This window comes from Haemorhous mexicanus, chromosome 19 (genome assembly GCF_027477595.1).
Source record: "Haemorhous mexicanus isolate bHaeMex1 chromosome 19, bHaeMex1.pri, whole genome shotgun sequence".
Lineage (NCBI taxonomy): Eukaryota > Metazoa > Chordata > Aves > Passeriformes > Fringillidae > Haemorhous > Haemorhous mexicanus.
Window position 1 is genome coordinate 8,674,382 of NC_082359.1, and position 18,657 is coordinate 8,693,038.

General features: G+C 47.3%; 1 protein-coding gene across 5 annotated transcripts in view; it reads right to left on the reverse strand.

Annotated features, from left to right (window-relative positions):
• Positions 1 to 17,914, reverse strand: part of ULK1 (unc-51 like autophagy activating kinase 1) — a 77,724-nt gene extending 59,810 nt beyond the window's left edge. The window contains exons 1-6 of one of the 5 annotated variants that reach the window (XM_059863808.1): positions 17,568 to 17,914; positions 16,103 to 16,253; positions 15,211 to 15,303; positions 15,071 to 15,112; positions 1,176 to 1,208; positions 373 to 409 (exon numbers count right to left, since the gene is read on the reverse strand). In XM_059863808.1, coding sequence (XP_059719791.1) covers positions 373 to 409; positions 1,176 to 1,208; positions 15,071 to 15,112; positions 15,211 to 15,303; positions 16,103 to 16,253; positions 17,568 to 17,860 — 649 coding nt within the window. In that variant the 5' untranslated portion in view covers positions 17,861 to 17,914. Of the gene's footprint in view, positions 1 to 372; positions 410 to 1,175; positions 1,209 to 15,070; positions 15,113 to 15,210; positions 15,304 to 16,102; positions 16,304 to 16,442; positions 16,828 to 17,567 lie in introns of those variants that run through there. The other 4 variants (XM_059863807.1, XM_059863806.1, XM_059863809.1 and 1 more) reach the window with 4 other exon arrangements.
• Positions 17,915 to 18,657: the final 743 nt, after the last annotated feature.

An 18,657-nucleotide genomic window follows, 5' to 3' on the forward strand; every position in this document is an offset into this window, starting at 1 on the left:
CACAGCACTACTGGCTACACCACAGCCATCCTCAACGTGCTGAAACAGGAAATATGTTCTGCCCTAGATGTGGGGACACCTTAGGGGTAACTTAGAGAATATACTCTTGGGATCTTATTTTAATCCAACACTACAGAACTGCAAGGCTTCAGTATAAATAGCTTTTTTCCAGTCACCAAGAAAAGATAAACTGTGTCCCTGGCAGAGTTGGAATATGTTGAACCTATAAGGCCATTGTAACTAAAATATGTCACTACTGACCTACATAGAAAGGACTACAAGAGCAGCTTTTATTGTCATGGCTTCTCAGTTTTTCCAAAGATTATGAAGGGTGACCCTCCCAGAGGATATTCTCCATACTGCTGTACTTACTGTGCAGGTAGTCTGCCAGGTCACCACCATTACAGTACTGCAAACAGAACAGAAAGCTCAGTTAATACAGGGCAAATCAAAGATTAACAAGAAAATCAGTAAACTTCAGTAGGGTGGCAGGTTTATCACAGTATTTAAACATAAATAATTACACATGTTAAAATACATATTCAGAAGTTGGCAGGGAAAACCCCATTCCTGTGGGTTCCTCTCCTATTTCTCCTAAATGTTATGTTGCATGATGATACACCAGCATCATCCATGTTCAAGCACATCAGAGAGAAAGGTAAAAGCAGAACAAAGAACAGGGGACACCACTGGAGACAGCAGCAGAAAGCTGTTTGAGGAAAGCCTGGGAGTGGACACAGCTGAAAACTGAAACTCCTCACATCAATGTTCCACATCATTAGGAAAAGTCAACAAGACCTCCAAGTGAGAACTGCAGAGCAAGGGAAACATTGAGAGGCTCTGCAGGTAATCTGTGTCCAGAACATTCTCTCTGGTGGATGCCTCAACACACACTGCCCCATGGCACCATCCTGACCCCTGAGGTTCAGTGTCTGCTTAAGCCTGTGCCTGCACAACCTTCTGAGAGCAGCAAGATGAAAAATCCCCTGGCTGCTCTCTGCACCCACACTCTCCAAGGCCTGAGCTGCAGATTAGATTAACAAAGCCTCACAGGTGAGACTGGTAGCAGGAAGCACCACTTGTGAAACATGCTGATCTGCTTAAAATGGGTTTAAAATATTCAAAAAGAGAAAGACTGAGGGAAAGGAGGTTAAAAAAAAAAAAGACACACTCACCTCCATAACCAAGTAGACAGAGTTTGCCAGTTCCTGGGGAAATAGAAAATGGAAAATTAAGGAATTTATGCACTGAAATATTTCAGACATTTAATTGCTGTACTACCTTCTAAACAGATTATCTGTTCTCTGCTATGAGTCAGACTGAAGAAAGGGTAAAACCATTATAGGTTAATTCCTGGAAGACTGCTTGCTTTGAAAATGCCAGGTATTTAAGCATATTATTGATTTGTGAGAGTGCATCTGTTTAACCAAGCTGATCTCTAGTATTGTGGCTTGGGTCTCCATGTCCTTTCAGGCTCCAGGGATTAGCAGTGGCACGCAACACAGATGCTGGCACACTGCTATCTTAGAGCCTTAATCATTTCCACATTTAACTTGGCCCTTTTTAGCAGCTGTGCCCACATGAGCAGGGCTAGGCTGAACAGAAAGATAAGAGCAGCACAACTTTGGGACCTGCAATTCAACCCGTGGCTGAAAAGTGCCCAAGTGACACCTTCCATTAGCAGGCAAAAAGGAAAAGACCACAGGAAAAAAAAATGTATCATTTTCTACATGCCTTAACAGTGCCATTATCAGGTGGTTAAAGCTTTCTGGATTGTAACAGGGGTCAACACCAGCAAAGTCCAGGCCAAAACCTCATCTTCCCAAGTTCACTACAGGTGCTGCACTGTGATGCTCTTACCATCCTGGGAGTTCACCTCCTGCCTTGGCTGACCTCTCCCCAGCCCTGGGGAAACATGCACATGTCCATGGTACAAGCACAGGAGAGTGCAGAGATGTGTCCCACAAAAATACAGCAGCACAGAGCCACAGCAGGAACCTTGGTGGCTGTGGAGCACATGGTGACACCAATGCCTACCTGGCATGTGTCCAGCAGAGCCACCAAACCACTGCCAAAGAACAGACATGAAAACAGCCAAATACTTCAACCCTGGATAGACCCAGGAGGTCAAATGACTAAATCCTGTTGTTGAAACAGAAGTCAGACAGAAGTAGACCTACTACATAAAATCTGTAAGCTAGAAGTCACTCCTACAGCCTATAAACTAGAAGTCACTCCTAAACTCGAGGCCCAGCTAGAGACACCCATAGGCAGCAGCTGTGTGGGTGAGTGGAGAAGTCCTGAAAGCAGAGGCAGAGCCTGGGACTCCACTTCCAGGGCAGCATGACTTTACTCACAGGCTATTTAGATACCTGTGCACCTGATTTCTCTTCTGACCCAAACCATTTCAAAACCCCCAGCATCCACCCTAGCAGCTGTTTAGTTTCCAAGCAGTCTCCACTGTGAGCTCTCATCCCTTTCACCCTGGTCTGTCCACAGAACTCTGCCTCCCATCAAGCTGTACCAAATTCCCTGCCTTTGTCAATGCCTGGAGTCCTCAGCACCTCTTGCTTTCTCTTCTGTACTTTTAACCTTACCACCTGAAATCTGGGTTCCAGATGTTTGCTGAAGACTGGTTGGAGGAAGATGAAGTATCTGAGACTTGAGAGACTCAGCCACAGCTGCAGGGGAACTGGGCACCTTCCCTGGAAGGGTTTAAGAACCCACCAGAGCCCAGGGCCACCCTCCATTCTTACAGCTGTTCTAACTGCCAAGCCCAGCTGAGCTTTTAGAAGTCCCCTTGTTTGTTGAAAAAGCAATTTTCTGTGATACTTCAAGAAAGTGTTTGCTGCACTTCCCTGCATGAAAAACACTTATTTCAACAGGCTTTGTTTTTCAACCTCTGCATTTGAAAGCAGCACACATTAAGCCATCCAGTTTCATACACACATTGGATGAAGTGGGAAACCAGTCTGTGTCTAAAAGCACCAGCCCAGGGAAGCAGTGCAAGAAGAAAACCCCAAGCATCATCACAAGCTTTGCACATGACAAAGCACTGAGGGAGAATTCTCAGGAGCATTCAAAGCCCACCAGCTCCTGCTGTCCTAAGCAAGGAGAGCAGAAAGCCAAGGTTGATAAAGACACCCAGGACTTTCACTTCTACAGGAACTGCAGCCTCAGATGCAGCAGAAGATAGGAGATACACCAGAAGTAAAATGCAGCTGCTGGAGAACTCACTGCAGGGCAACTGCTGGGCACACAGGAAGTGTCTGAAGTGGTTTCTGCAGCCCAGATCAAGTTCATCACTGCCACAGAAACAGGTTTCATAGACACTTCTAGGCTAAATGTGCTGTGATCACTGCAGCTCAGTAACTCTGTGCCAGAAGGGTTTGGGGAAGCTCAGTGTATTATTACCTATATAGGAAATGAAGAGGAACCAGAGCTTACACAAACCAAGTCCAGAAGATATTTGTAATAACTTATTAGCCAACAGCTAATGTACACTCTGCAGTATGGCTGTTTTTCCACTCTACATTATTTAAAGACTCTGCAAACAAACATCACCAAGGAAGTCATTGGTTTTTGGCAGCCAGTGTGTGCAGTGACCAGGGTTAAACAAGGACCTGCACTGGCAAGGGAGATGCTCTGCTTGACTTTCCCAACAACAACATGATCTTGGTGGTTGGTGGTTTTATCTCTTCACTCTGTGTTGGTGTGATAAGAGGGCAATGCATGAAAGGCTTTGAGGAGAGAAGTTTGTGGCTCCAGCACCCTCTGAGAATCCAACCTCACCAGGCAGAACTGGCTAGAACACCTAGCAAGGGTATTTTCAGATCACAGCTGCCTGTAGCAAGGATGACAAACACATGTGCAGCTTCAGCATTTCAAGACCCACTTACAACAAAGATCTGTAAAATTTTGCCAACAAAACGAAACATTTATTTCAAGAAGGGTCCCAGAAACAAACTAATGTTTGGAAAAAGCCAGTAGAGCTTACTGTGGTTAAAATAGACTCAGCTGTCTAAAGAGACTTCTGGTTTCTCAAACAGGCTGATGGACTTCTCTCATGCTGATTCAGCAGCAGAAACTACTTCTTGTCCATTTTTATCCTTCCACTATATTTATGATTTTTTCATTAACAAAACAAGGAAAAAAATACTGCAAGCCAAATTCTGCAAGCTACCAGTTTTCTGAAAACCAAAGCAAAATGCCCAACCCACTCATTTCCACATCAAGAAAAGTATTACAGTTTGCTCTATTTTTGCAGAGGCTTATTTTCAAGAAGTGTTACAGATAATTTCCTCTGGACCTCTTATTCACATGTGCCAGTCTGTACAGCCAAGCCTAATCCTGTCACTAAACAAGCTCAATGAAGGGAACAACACAGACACAACCCCTAACTTTTCCTGTCATCACAAAGGGCAGCAGTACCCTGACCATGCCCCACAATAGCAGCAAAACGCCTCTGCCAAAGGCATTAAGCTGATAATTAATCAGTCTGGATCATTGCCTGGCTTGTTCTTGCAGCAGAGGCCCCAGTGATGAAGTTACAATTTAATTGAGTGTAAAAATAGGCAACAGCCTCTGCTGTCTACAAATAACACACATCTGCTGATAGAGGACAAAGAAATGAAGAAACCTCATTTAGCAATACACCATAAATCACCCCAAGACTGTGCTCTGTCACAATTCCTCACTGTAACACCAGGAGACATGGTGTTATGGACATTACGACTCAACAGTCCTGTCTCCCTTTAAATTTTCTCTCCACCCATACTGGAAGGTGGCATGATCCTCTTCTTGGAAAGAGTGTGTTTAGGTGTGTCCAAAGGGAAATGTCTGGGTGTACCCACAGTTAGTCATCCTCCCACCACAGCTCAAAAAGTCTCAGAGAGGAATTTTCCTTAGAAAAATCCTCCTCTGCACTCTACTCCTGAACTGAGCCTGCCACCAAGTTTAGAAAGGTGCTCAGGAATGACAAAAAGTGGAAATTTGATTACACAACACTCCAAGATTCTCTCAGCAGTGCAGTGTTCTCACCAATCTGTGTGAGACCAGTGCTGTAGTAGACTCTGGGGAAAAACCAGCTAAGAATGACTGCTACCTCACACAAAGCCTCTTTTCTAGGGCAGCTGGGAAGAACATTGAAGATGAAGGCAGCCCCAGAGCACTGTGGGCTGGAAAGACTCCTGTTGCCTACAGTAGAGGAGCCATAAGCACTCAAGTCTCAAGACTTGTTTTACCATTCTCCTGAGTGTTTGCTGGCATCCCTGTGATGGCAGAGGGTTTGTGCCTCTCAGGAGATATCTCCCACAAGCTGCTCAACACCACCTCTCCAACAGCACCCAGAGATGCTGCCCAGCAAAGATAATTTTGCTGCACATGCATCTCTCTAAGCAGGGCCAGGACTTCACCAACTGCACCAACACAACAGAAGCATAACATAAAGCTGAGGGTCTGACAGTAGAAGATAACTCAACACCAACTGAAAGCTAAGCTTTTCCATTTCTTTTTTGTTACTTCCCCTACCCACTGCAGCAGAACCACTGTGTATCACATCCTCCTGTTTTGCCAGCAGGATCTCATGGAGCCAGTACCTTTCTGACCTGTGGTCTCCAGGTATTGCTTTCTGACAGTGGCACTGGAGTCACAAACACAACTTTGCTCTACAGAAGCCAATTCTTAGGCCAATGGCATCTGGAAAATCCCTAGCTCAGGCAGGGGCTCCCATACTGACCGGGTTTGGGAAAAACAAACCTGCTGTTCTAAAGAGAGGAAAATAGCTTTCCAAAAAGTAAAATCTCTTAGTACTGTTTCACTGTGGCTCACAGCTTGGCTTGAGCAGGCTAGCCTCTGAAAAGGGAAAGGAAAACTGTCATGATATGCAAGGATTATCTTCCAATGCATCTATTGGAACGGAAGCAAGATAAGGGACGATAGCAACATCCATCAGAAGTGTGGGAGAACCTATCATTGCTCATCCTTTGGAAAACTGATCTAAAGCAAATAGAAGATATTCACATGCCTTTTGACCCCAAGAGAAAAGAAAAACAGGTCTCAGAGCCTCTCGTGTTTCTGTTCTCTGGCCCTTGTTATCCTCCTCACTCCTCCTGAACATCATCAATAAGGAACTCAAGAACATTTTGAGCAGGCTTCCAATTCAGGAGACAACTCACATGAAGAAAGGTAAAACCTACTGCTACTGACTGGAAAGTGTTATTTCCAGAGTCAGCAGATCTGTGACTTTCCAAAATAATGAGGGCTTCTACTTTCTTAATGTAGATCCCATGGAGTAAGCATCAGAAACAAGACCTGTCAAGGCCCACAAACTTCTCCCTCCACAACTGGCCCACAGCTGGCCACTGACTGCATTCTGCTTCCTTCTGACCTGCCAGCTTGCTCTAGGATGTGGAGCAAGCAGAAGGGAGGCCCTGCAGCACAAAAATGGTTGATGGGTGGCCTTGCAGCAGGCAGATTTTTGTAGAACTGGAAGAACAGTGATGCCAAGGGTCAGCACTGCCCAATCCCCCATTCCAGGCACTACTGTACTCTCCATTGTAGAACAGATGAGCTGTTTCAGGACAGGTTGTACTTCAGGGCAGATTAAAAACAGCAGGAAAACCATTCTCTGGTACTACACAGGCTTCAGGAAGGGAGGGAGACTATTTCCCATCCCCCTGGCAACAGTTCTAAAGTCTGCTTGCATGACATTAGAAAACAAACAGGACGTCATGTCCATGGAGCTGCTCTTTCCCAGGCAGCTCATTCCACCACAGCCAGATGGGATCACTGCTGGTGAGGCAGCTCAGCCTCCAAGTGACCTGAAGAAACTTCACCATTCCTCCCACAGGACATGAGCTTCCAACAGGTTCCTTCAGCCCAGCCCCACCTTTCCCCCCAGCTGGTGACAGCCCTGCTGCTGGGCTTCACAAATTCACTGCTGGCCTCAAACAAGGCACTGAGACCCAGCACACTTGCAGAGAGCTCAGACAGAAAAACCTGACTCTCATTCTGTGGGGCCTCTGCAGGGCAGCACATTGCAGCAAGTCACAGCTGGAGCCACCACTGAGCCTAACCACAGAAACCAAAGCATGGCATGCGTGTCCTGATGGGGTACAGACACAAAGGGCTGGGGTTCACAGGTCACAGAGCTTCCAGGCAAGACCAAGAACATGCACATCACAGCAAATTAAGACTTGGGCTGCTGGAGCACTGAGAAGCAATCCCTTCTTACAGCAGTCACGTTGCTCTGGGGGTAACACTGCAGCTCCTACAGCATCTGAGCCCCCCTCAGCCATGCACTGCCCAAAGACCACTGAATGCAGGCTGCAGCAGAGAATGAAGGAAAAAAAAAAAAAGAGCAGCAGAATCCTGAAAAGTTTGGACTTTCTGACATGGGGTGGAAGTAGTTACCACTTTGCCAACAGGTAGAAAAATATCTAGAAGCTTTTTCAAACAAAAGCAAGCTCCTATGCAAAAGGCAATGCATTATGTTAATGCTATCAAGAGAGGGAACTTCAGAATTCTAAAAACAATTACAAAAATAATCAAGACCCAATTTGCTTTTCTGTATTTATTCCTCATCTCCTCCCTGTGTCACAGCCATACCATAAACTGAACATTTAAGGTTGAATTCCCCATTACCTTAAGCTCAGTCACATGTACTGGAATTAAATCCTTGCATACCTTAAAGCTGCATTTTATGAGCCTGCCCAATGAGAAGGGTTAGTGGGGGAGAGCTAAGGGTTGAGGTGGATATTTCAGTTTTAATCACACTCATTGAGACACATTAACTGACTGAGATATGTGCAAATACAAGCAAAGTGACTCAGTCCTGAGGTTTGATTAATGTAGTCCCCCTGATAAAGTTGGGAATTGCTTGGTTTTTAATGGTATATTCCAAACACAATCTGATATTCTGCAAGAACTGTTTTGGTTTGGGTTTTTCTGGTGTGTTTGTTTTTTTTTTTTTTTAAAGCAACTCTGAAAATTAGAGATCTGACCTCCCAGGGTTTTCTATGGCAGCCACATGAGCGACTGGCCTTTGCAAGTCTCTTTTCCATCCATTTATTTCATACTTCATCCACCAGATTTAAGAAAGCAAGCACACTTGTTACCACAAAGGTGTGGAAACAAGGGGTATAACGAAAAAGAGCATGAATTTTCTTTCAAATAAGAACAGCCTTAATTTAAGAAGGGAAAAAAATCCAGTTACTGGAAGCCAGAGAAACACGAGATCAAATCTGCACTATTTAAACAACAGAGAAATTAGCACTTTTTAACATATTTAGTATGCTGGCTGTGATTGCCAAACCAAATGAAAAGAGCATCGAATGTAAATGAAGAAGGTGTGTACAGGGTGACACAGTACCCATGGGGACACACAGAGCCCACCCCACAGCCCCTGGGCTGGCTCCCAGCCCTGCCTGAGGTCCCTATCACACCAGCAGCTCCCACACCCTGGGCCATCAATGCAGGCAGAGCTGGCTGGGAGTCTCCCCCTTCCTGGAGGTTTTTAAGATGCTTTGCTAAATGGGATCTCTAATGACTTAAAATTATGCATCTTTCATTCCCCCCCACTGGAACCACAGTCTGGTTGATCCCTACTATGCCAGCTCAGCTGACCTAATTCCTCCTGTTATTCTGATGCTAGGAGACAAGCCAGGTGCTCCTGCAGCCAGACTGAACATGATTGCCCTAAGCAACCAGTGATGCACAATTTGATTCATTTCTATCGGCCCCCCTTGAAACAACCTTGCTTAGTAAACAGATGCAGCTCTGAGATCCTCACTTTGCATTTTGACAGCATCTCTACGTTTATGGTAGTATTAAAGGTCTGCACATTATAAAGCAGGAGACAATGCACAATTAAAGGGCCTCTTTGCTATACAATAAGCACAGCAGAGGTTCCAAAGCTATCTATGGGTAGGGCTTGTTCCTGCATTCTGCTGTGAACATTTGTTATTACATTTCTCAGACAGGAAACCTAACATCTGAAGACAATTAAGATGCTTTCTCTTAATCAAAGTATGTTTAGGTCTGCACCTGAGAAACACTGCCTTGGAAGATACATCATTCATGTTCATTTTCCACCAAATGTGCCATTTGCTACTGCTATGTGAACATAAGTAACAGCAGGGGAAAAAACACCAGCCAGACAACAAAAAACATCAAGCAAAACCATGTATACTTACTCTGAAAACAAAACCAAACCAAAACCTCTCCTTGCCTTTGCAAAGACCACCACCTCTGCTGACCACCCCTGTGCTTAGCTTCTCACTCCCACTTGGAGCTCACTCCTGGGACGGAGGCAGTTTGCCTCATGGAAGACCCACATCTGCTTCTCTGGCTGTTTTTCCAATCAAACCAGAGCCATGCAGCTTGGATTCCTACCACCAGCACCAACCCTCTGTTTGCTGGTCTGTGCAAAGCTTTTCAGCTGGTATCAACAGGTGGGAAGGCAGGTGGTGTGGGAAGGCAGGAGGAGAAGGGAGGACACACCAAAGTGAATTCTACCCTCAATTCTCTGTACAAAAATGAGCACTAATATGAGCTTTCGAGACACACAGGTTTATTGCAGTTTCACAGTTTAGTGGCAAGTTCAGTCTAGTCACAAAACTAAATCTTTCAATTAGGCTTTGGATTGAGCCTATAAATATTTGAAATAAATTCAAACTGTTTTTCCACCTGAATTTAATCCCACCCAGCCACTGATTAGGAGACATCTCTTGCCATCCATCATCCAAATCGTCACCTCCTTGCTTTGCTCACTCCAAATGTGTTCAATCATCACAAGGATTTACACAGTGGAAATTTTCATGGTGGAAACACTGGTGGAGCCTCAAGAGCAGCAGTACAAACAGCAGCCACCAGAGCTTTGCTATCAAACTGTGAACAAAACAGCCTTCCAGTTTCCTATTACTGCTGGGAAACATTCCTTAATCTGTCATTATAGTCTGAGTAATGCTACCTTCCACAGGAGCTTTGGAGATCATTAACCACCACGTCGCCAGCTCTTCCATGACACCTTAATCATGTGAGAGGAACACAGGTGTGTGCTTTACACACAGCATGAGTAAAACAGTGACCATAATTTCAGAAATGTGGCAAGACAACTCCCTCTAAAAAAAGCCTATGACTGAGGTCTATATTTAGTGGTCAACATTTGCTGGATGTTTCTGTGACCTGCACAGTGGGATACTTGGCTGGGGAAGCCAGCATCAAATCGAAGTTCAACACTTCAGAACTCTCAACTCTCTACAAACATGGCCATTCTGGTCCACCAAACTCCCAAGCATTTCCTTACAAAACAACTGGCAGAGGGTGGCTGTGTTTTCATCCTTTCCTCTTCTAGCTCTAAATTAAGCCAGATTCAATCTTCAGTAAGAGTGATTCCCTTCAACAGATGCGAGGATGCTGACGGAGCAGGACAGCAGACACCCCATTCTTGTCTGCAGCACAAACAGAAAGAGGATTGCTTGGCAGTTCAGAGAGCTGCACTTTACACCCACTCACCAGGCAACCTGCCAGCTTTGCTAGGGGATGGAATTAAAACAGGGTTTAAGCAGGCAGCCTGACCTCAGGAGAGCAATCTCCCAGACACAGAGTGCCTCTTTAGTCATTCCAAGTGCCTCAGTGGAGCCCTGTCTCCCGAGACAGAGCATGTAAACAGCAGTGCCTGAGGAACAGAAGATCCTGCATGAGGTGGCACGAGAGGTGGCCAGGCATGAGGTGACACTGCAGCAGCACTGATTCACCCAGCACCACGCTCATCAGAGCAGTGCTGCAGCAGAGGTGAGCAGTGCTGGAGGGCACACAGAAGGACACTGCTGTCCACAGGGGTCCTGGGGGACAGCAGGAGGCACATACACAAGAAGCAGAGTGTCAGAAAAAGGGTGATGTGCAGCCAGCACAGCACAACATCACAGCCCAGCAGCCACAGCTCTATTGATCACAAGGACTTTCTACACAGCAGCAATACAAGGCTGTCATTACCTGGCTCTCAAGACCAGCCCAGGGTGACTGATCACTAACCAGAGAAGCATTTGTTCTGCCACCCATGCCTTAATCCATGTGCAAAAGAAAAATCTGCACTGCAAGGACTCTGTGTTCTTTGTCTCCAGGTGATACAGTCATCGCTGCAGAAATATTTTTGGTGAGTCTGTACCAGGTGATTGAGTAAAGCATTTGTCTCAGCTCATCCCAAACTGGTGAGTATAATAAACCAACCTGTTACCAAAGGGTAGAAAGCAGACCCTCAGGTAACATAGGCTGAGCCAGAAACGTCACAGCACAGTGTCTTGTGTGACTTTAACAGCTCTGTTACTGCAACCAATCCACCCCACCAGTGCAGGAACTGGGGGGCAAAAACCTAACACAAAAACCACGTGATATCCACTCAAGCACAGCTAGTCATAGCTAGGCTGCTTTAAGAAGCAAGTTCAGCTCACAGTGCACAACTACTGAAAATCTGTCAGTAAAATAATCCTTCTTATTTCATGCAGGAAAATGCTTTCTAATATCCAAAGCATGACATGTCCAGATTCAGCAGATTTTCTGCCCCAGCACCAACACAGCCACATAGGAAATCTTCAGCTGACAGCATTCAACCTGGGGCAGCTGGCACAGAACAGGGAGGGAAAGACACCCAGAATCTCCCACTGCCCAAAGATCTTAGCTATGTACGTAGAACTTCTTCCTAGTGCTGGAAGAAATTTTCTGGCACACAGTGCTCCCACCATCTGACAAGTTCAAGGGTTCCCTTCCTACCTTTCAATCTCCTCAGCTAATCAAGTGGTCTCTGATCACAGATTTAATGTCCTGAAACACAAAGGAAACCAAAGCAAGCCCCACACACCACACCACATGTGCAAAGCTTTCCCTGTCAATGAGCATGAAGAGTTGAGCTGATCCTCAGAGTCATGGAGACCAGTTTTCAAGAAACTTTATTTTCCATACCAAGTCCTCCTTTGGCAGAAACCATCATTTGTTGTTACTAATCTGCCCCTTAAAGAAAAAGGGCTCATTTGGCTGTTGTCAGAGCAAAAGGACTTCTGGTACCTAGAAGATGTCCCTCTGGACCACTCTGCTCCCCTTGACTGCTGCAGACTGGGGACCCCAGAAGGCCAGCTGAGGGGTCAGGTAGTGCTCAGCAGCAACTAATACACCCCACACATGGTGGAATACAGCTTTTACTGTCTGCCAAACCTCTCCTGTGCCTAGGAAAAACCCACAGCACAACTCCATACTGACACTAAATAGACAGCCCTTTCAGAAATGTGGTACAATAAGATTTATCCTCTTTTTGAGCAGGGGTTCTTGCATTAGGCTCCTAAACTATTAACATCACCTCTCATTAATATGAGAGCACATAATAATGGGAATATGCATATTTCATTTTGTGAGCCATTCTCATGTACTGATGCTGTTCTAAGGACTCCAGCAAGGGGATCTATAAAAGTCCAGTCACTGCACTTTTACAGATTAAGCATTCATCAGAATCACTTATTCCTAGGAAGTTTCTTATTTCGTCATTATTTATGAACCAATATCACAAAGATCTGCAAAATGAGAAGCAACACAGCAATTTTCCCAGATTTGAAGGATAAATTAAGGGTGCCAGGGTGAAAGCTGCTTGTCAGTACTAAATGTCAGTACTGCAAATGTTTGTCTGGAGCAAATCTAGCCTTACATCAAAAATCTCATGTTGTGAGAGGTCTGGCTAACATGAGTTTTTAACCAGGAAAATGCAAATGAAAGCATCATTGGGTGTAATCACTCGCTCACAGCCACTGTGGTTTTAGTAACCATTTCCTTGTGTGCAAGAAACACACGAGTAAAAGTCAGAGTCACTGTTGACAGGCAGTGCAGAGGAAGGGAGGACACAAAATGCAATGACAGACAAAGCTACAGGGCAACAATAAGTTTCACAGGAAGTATTTTTTTCCCTTTTGCTCTATGTTGCAATACAAGAATAAACATCTTCTGGTTTAGAAAGCCTACAAGTAAGGATTCAATTAACTGCAAATGTGGTATTTTTGAAGATAAATACATATGCAGCTTTGAATGAAGCTCCTGATCTGGTATCAGGGGAGCAATGTAAGTAGCAGTCTTTTCCACAAAGTAAGGACAGGCGGGCAGAAGCCAGCCTTCCACAGACCAGCACTTTTACCTTTGCAGATAATTTACTCTCACACAACCCCTAAGCAGACAGAGCAAGGCCAAACATGCAGACACACCAAACACACAACATATGTGGGGTAACTGCAACAGACTGTCTGGTAATAGATCACCTCACACCAGAGGAGAGTCCACAGACAATGCCCCCTAAATAATCTCATTTTCTCTGAGAAATCAAATTACCCAGGTCATACAAGGACTCTACGACAAAGCTGGTAACTAAGCACAAACCCGGGCATGCCTTGAGCCCTGGACCATTCTTCAGTTCCTGTTTTGTGGTATCTTACAAAGCTTCTTGCTAAAATCTCATCAGACTACACTGCTAAACACAGAATTTGATACAGCTCATCACAAAAGGAGAAAAAACACATTTCTATAATTGCAACAGTGATGAAAATGCTCCTTTTGCAGAAAATGTCTATGAGTTGCTTCCTACTCAGCAGTAATTTGAAGCAGGGAGAGGAATCTACCAAAAAGTGTTGAAATATCTCAGTAAGCATAAATACTTCATACAAATGCTAACTATGGAGTACAGGAGCAGCCACTCACTCTCTCAAGTGAAAAGTTAAGCAAATTAGGAAGGTGCATAGAGAGAATGGGAAAAAAAAAACAAAACAAAACAAAACCAAAAACCACCCAAACCATGAGATTGAATGCCCCAAGTAGACTTTAGAAAGGAAGCTTTCCCAGCTACTCTACAGCACTTATCAGCCCCAAGGCTGCTTTGCCAGCTCAGCTCAGGAGCAGAGCACAGCTATCCAAGGAGATTTCCCAGTAGCAATCCTGCTCCCCGCCAGAACACCACCAGGCATTAACCATTCTCCAGGACAACCCTAGAGAGCCCCCCGCCCCGGCAGGGCGGGATCCGGGGCTGTCCCAGCTCCGGGGCTGCGGCACACCGGGTGACACCGGCGGACTACAGCACCCAGCAGGCACCGCCGGGATCGACGCGGAGCCACCGGAGCCAATCCACGGGAGAAGGAGGAATGTCAACAAACACGGCGGCCTGCGGGACGCGTGATACCGGCGACAGGGCAGGACACGGCCGATAAGCCACGCCAGGGCCGGCCGGGGCCGCTCACGCAGCGCTCACTCGCCCTGGAGCGCATCCCCTCATCCTCCAGCACCGCCTGGAGCGCAGCCCCTCATCCTCCAGCACCGCCTTTCCATCCCGCAGCGTTATTTCTTAAAAAGCATTCACGAACGGCAAAAAAAACTTCCCCCGTTACCAAGCAGGATGTAACAAATAATCAAGGGGGAAAAAATAAATTTAAAACGGGATGGTTCGCGTTTCGCAGCAGATCGGTTTTAGCCCCTCTAGATTAGATCTTCAGGGCTGACTTTGAAGGAGAAATGTCTGCTGCAATTTTTAACACTTAGTGACGACCACAAGGATAACAGAAAAAATGCAAATTAAAATCCTCTGGAGCTAAAACAATCATATGCTACAAAGTCATGCTTGCACTATTTTTACGTGGCGTAGGAAAAATAAATTTTCTCAGGGAGTGTATCCAGACCAGAAAAATAAAATAAAGAAGTGGGCATGCCAAAAATAACTACTGTTAATTTTATTTCTAACATTTTGAGAACTTAAAAGCTTCCAGCACAGACATATTCACCACACTGCATTTCACTGTGTAACATCCTGGAGCAGAAGCTCCCACCTCAACTCCCAATTGCATATGAGTTGTATGGTCCAGCCAACAACTAACACATGATCTGCTGTGTTTGTTTATCTTTCCCTAACTTATCAGAAAGCTTTCTCTTCTCTCCCCTCCCCCCACCCCGAGTACACATCTGAATAAAAACACTTGTTAAAAAGTGAAATTTCACAAACTCCATTCAACTTTTCCCAAAGTTAGAATGCTTTGACATAATTGAATGTATTTACCTGGAAGTCATACAAGGCAACAATGTTTTCATGTTTCAATTCCTAGAAAAAGTAAAAAAAAAAAAAAAAATACCATAAGCTCAGAGCAACAAAGTGCATATAGAATAAAGACTGAAGAAAATAAGTCAGTCTGCCTTTACCTTAAGAATTTTTATTTCCTTGCCCAGCAGTGTTTGTGATTTTGCAAGGTTCTTCTTGTTAATACATTTCACAGCTACTTCCAGCTCAGGTTTCTGAAACAGTACATAAATAACACAAACAAATGTAAAATTCATCATTCATTCACGTTAGGATAAGCAGCCGCTTAACAGATTACAAATACTACTGAAAGAAGTGTCTTGCAGCACCGGTAAAGGCCCTACTTCACATCCTAATGCCTTCTCCTTACTTGTTCAGACTTGCCCTTTCCCGAATTATGCTTGTCAGCCCAAGGAGAAAAGCCCAAGGTTTAGGTTTTTGTTACTACTTCATACAATGATTATCCTCTTATTTAATCACTAGAAATAAATGCACTGTGGGAGCCGTGGCTTATCCCAAGCACTAATAATGGAAAATCCACTGCCGGATTGGTTTCCTTTTATTTACCAGTAAGAGATTTCTCCTCCTCCTGGAAAAATTAAGTGGAGAAGAAGACTTCACAGGCACACACACAAAAATCCCAAAGTAAAGAGTTCTTTTCATAGATACTGTGTAGGGATTTTTTTTCCCCTTGTTTTGGAGGTGAGGACGGGTTTTGGGTGGATCTCTGGGCACCCCACAGGCAGCTGACGGCCTCCCAGCCCCAAGGTGAAGCCACCTGCCCGGCTCCTGCCGGGACACGCACCTGCTTGGAAGAAACTCCAAGGAGAACAATAAAAAATAAAAATAAGCACCCCAAGCCCGGGGTGATGCCCAGGCTGGCAAGAGCCGCCACTTGCGGCGGGGATGCGGCGACCGGGGCGCGCTGCCCCCAGCTCGGCCCAGAGCAGGAAATAAATAAATAAATGAAAAGAAGAAGCGGGGAGGGTGGAAATAGAAAGCAGGGATTCTCACCTCTTTGTGCCTGCCTTTGAAGACGACGGCGAAGGCTCCGTGCCCGATCAGGTCCTTCCTGCTGAACTCAAACTTTCCCACCGTCTCCATGGCGCTGCGCCGGGGGGTCCCGGGGGCCGGCGGCGAGGCTGCGGCCGGGACGGCTTCAGAGCTGCAAAGGGACGAGGAGGAGGAGGAGGATGGCGGTGATGAAGGAGCTGCCTTTAAAGAAAATTAAACCTCTCCCAATCCAAACACGACGGGGGTAACCCCCGCCACCGCCCCCCTCGGAGCGGTCGGGAGCCGGAGCAGCCCCGCTCCCGCCGGCCCCGGCAGCTCCGCGCCGGGCTGCGCTGCCCACCTCGCCCTCGTCCATGGGCTGCCTCTTCCTGCCGAGCGGCCGGGAGCCGGGCATTGTCAGCGGCCGGGGCGAAGCTGGCTCCTCAGCAGCGGGCCTCCCCCATCTCCTCCTCGGGCCGGGCCGGCGCGGCTCCTCGGGCCCCGCTTCAGGCGGGGCTCCCCATGCCGAGCCCCGGCCCCCCCGCCGGCAGGCGCGGCTTCGCCGAGAGTCCACCTTAAGCGCGATCCACCTTAACGCCCGGTCCGCCTCACGGCAGCGCTCCACCTTAAGCGCGATCCACCTTAAGGGCCGCCCGCGCCCCCGGCTGTGAGCACTGGCGGGGCCGGGGTCGCGGGGCCGGGGTCGCTCCGCGGGAGCCGCCGCTCGCTCGGCCGGGGCCGGACAAAGCTGTGCGAAGCGGAGCGGGCGCGCCGGGCGGCGCAGGCGCGGTGCACGGCGGGGGAGGCGGCGGGCGGGCAGGCGGGCAGAGCGGCGGCGGCGGCGGCACCTGAGGCGGAGCGGCCGGGCCCGGCACATTTAAAGGCGCCGCCTGCCGCCCGCCTGAGTCAGCGCCGCGCTGCCGCGGCCCCCGCGCCGCCGGCCCGGGCCGGGAGGGCTCCTGGCAGCCACCCGGCCTTTGGGAGGTCACACAATCATGGGATGTTCTGAGTTGGAAGGGACACACAACGATATTGAAGTACGGCTCCTGGCCCTGCACAGCGGAGCCCCAAGAGTCCCACCACGTGCTGAGAGCATTGTCCAAATGCTTCTTGAGCTCTGTCAGGCGCGGTGGTCACCACTTCTCCAGGCAGCCTGTTCTAGTGCTCAGTCACCTTCTAGCAAAGAACCTTTTCCCAATATCCATCCTGAACCTCCCCTGACACAGCTTCAGGCCATCCCCTGGGGTTCTGTCGCTGTCACCGCAGATCAGTGCCTGCCCTTTCACTTCCCTTCCCAACCCCACAGTTGTACACCACAATAAGGTCTCTTGTCCATCTCCTCCAGGCTGAACAGACCAACTGATGTTTCAAACAATTAAACAAATGGTTCTGGTTGGGTGAAGTTCACGCCAGAAACTGTAAAGTGTCCAGGTGGACCTTGTCCCAACATCCCCAGCACCCCTTCCTCTCTCCCAGCATAGCCCACCTCCTCCTCCACAGGCTCTGGCCCTTCTCCACCCGCTCCTGTGCCAGGACACCACGGCTCTTTCTTGGGGAGCCAGCCAGGCCTCCAGAAGTGCCCGAGGGTGCCTCCATGGAGCTTTCCTCTGACAGACTCTTCCTGATATGCTGCTCCAGAGCCCAGCATGGAATCGCTGTTGCGATAAGAAACCTTTCCTGGCTGGAGCCTGGTGTGTGGTTTGGCCATCCCATCTCTTGCTGCGCAGTGACCCGCAAGCTCTGCCCTGTGGGTGTGGGCTCACAGGTCATTCCCTCCATGGTGGGAACCTCTCACACATTTGTCCCATCCTCTGCTCCAAGCTGCCCAAATCCACCAGCCCTGGCAGCACCCGCACCGCTTGCGCACTGGCTCCTGTTTGTACACTTATCACAACTGCAGGGAAAACAACGCTCCTCGTGGGCAGCACCGCTGCTCGCACGCTCTGCCTGGAGTTTGTTTGTTACCCAACTGCGCGGTATCGACCCGGCTATCGACCTGTGCCAGCGCTGCACTTCCAAACACGCAGTGCCCGGGTGATGCCAGCAGCTCTGCAGACACCCAGCACACAGGGTGCTCGGTGTTGTGACGTTGGGTGGCTGCAGTTATCACCATTCTTGGCACAAGCTGGGCACAAAAAGCACTTCACAGTGTCAGGACGTGTTATCTGCACAAAGGCAGTGGCTGTCTGATATGCTATCTGGCCCATAGGTTGTTGTCTTTGGTTCCTACATAACTGGTGTTCAGGTACCTTCCTCCACTCTAAATTTTAGTAGGAAAATGACAATGTGTACTAAGAAGTAGCAGTGCCTGGCTGGTAGGGATTGGCATCTTAAATTCCAGCATTTTAGTGCTTGTCGGGAACTATGAAAGTGACAAGGATATTCTTCAATGGGAATCTGAAAACTGTCTCCGTTGAAGTAGCCCTTAAACCAAAACAAGTGGAGAGCACCTTTGTAATTTCAGCAGAAGTTAATTTTAGAACTCCTTTAAAAAAACATACAATATATTTAGCTACTTGTTTTCTTTCACACTTCTGTATCATCCATATCTACAATTTTGGGCCTTTGTCAATGAT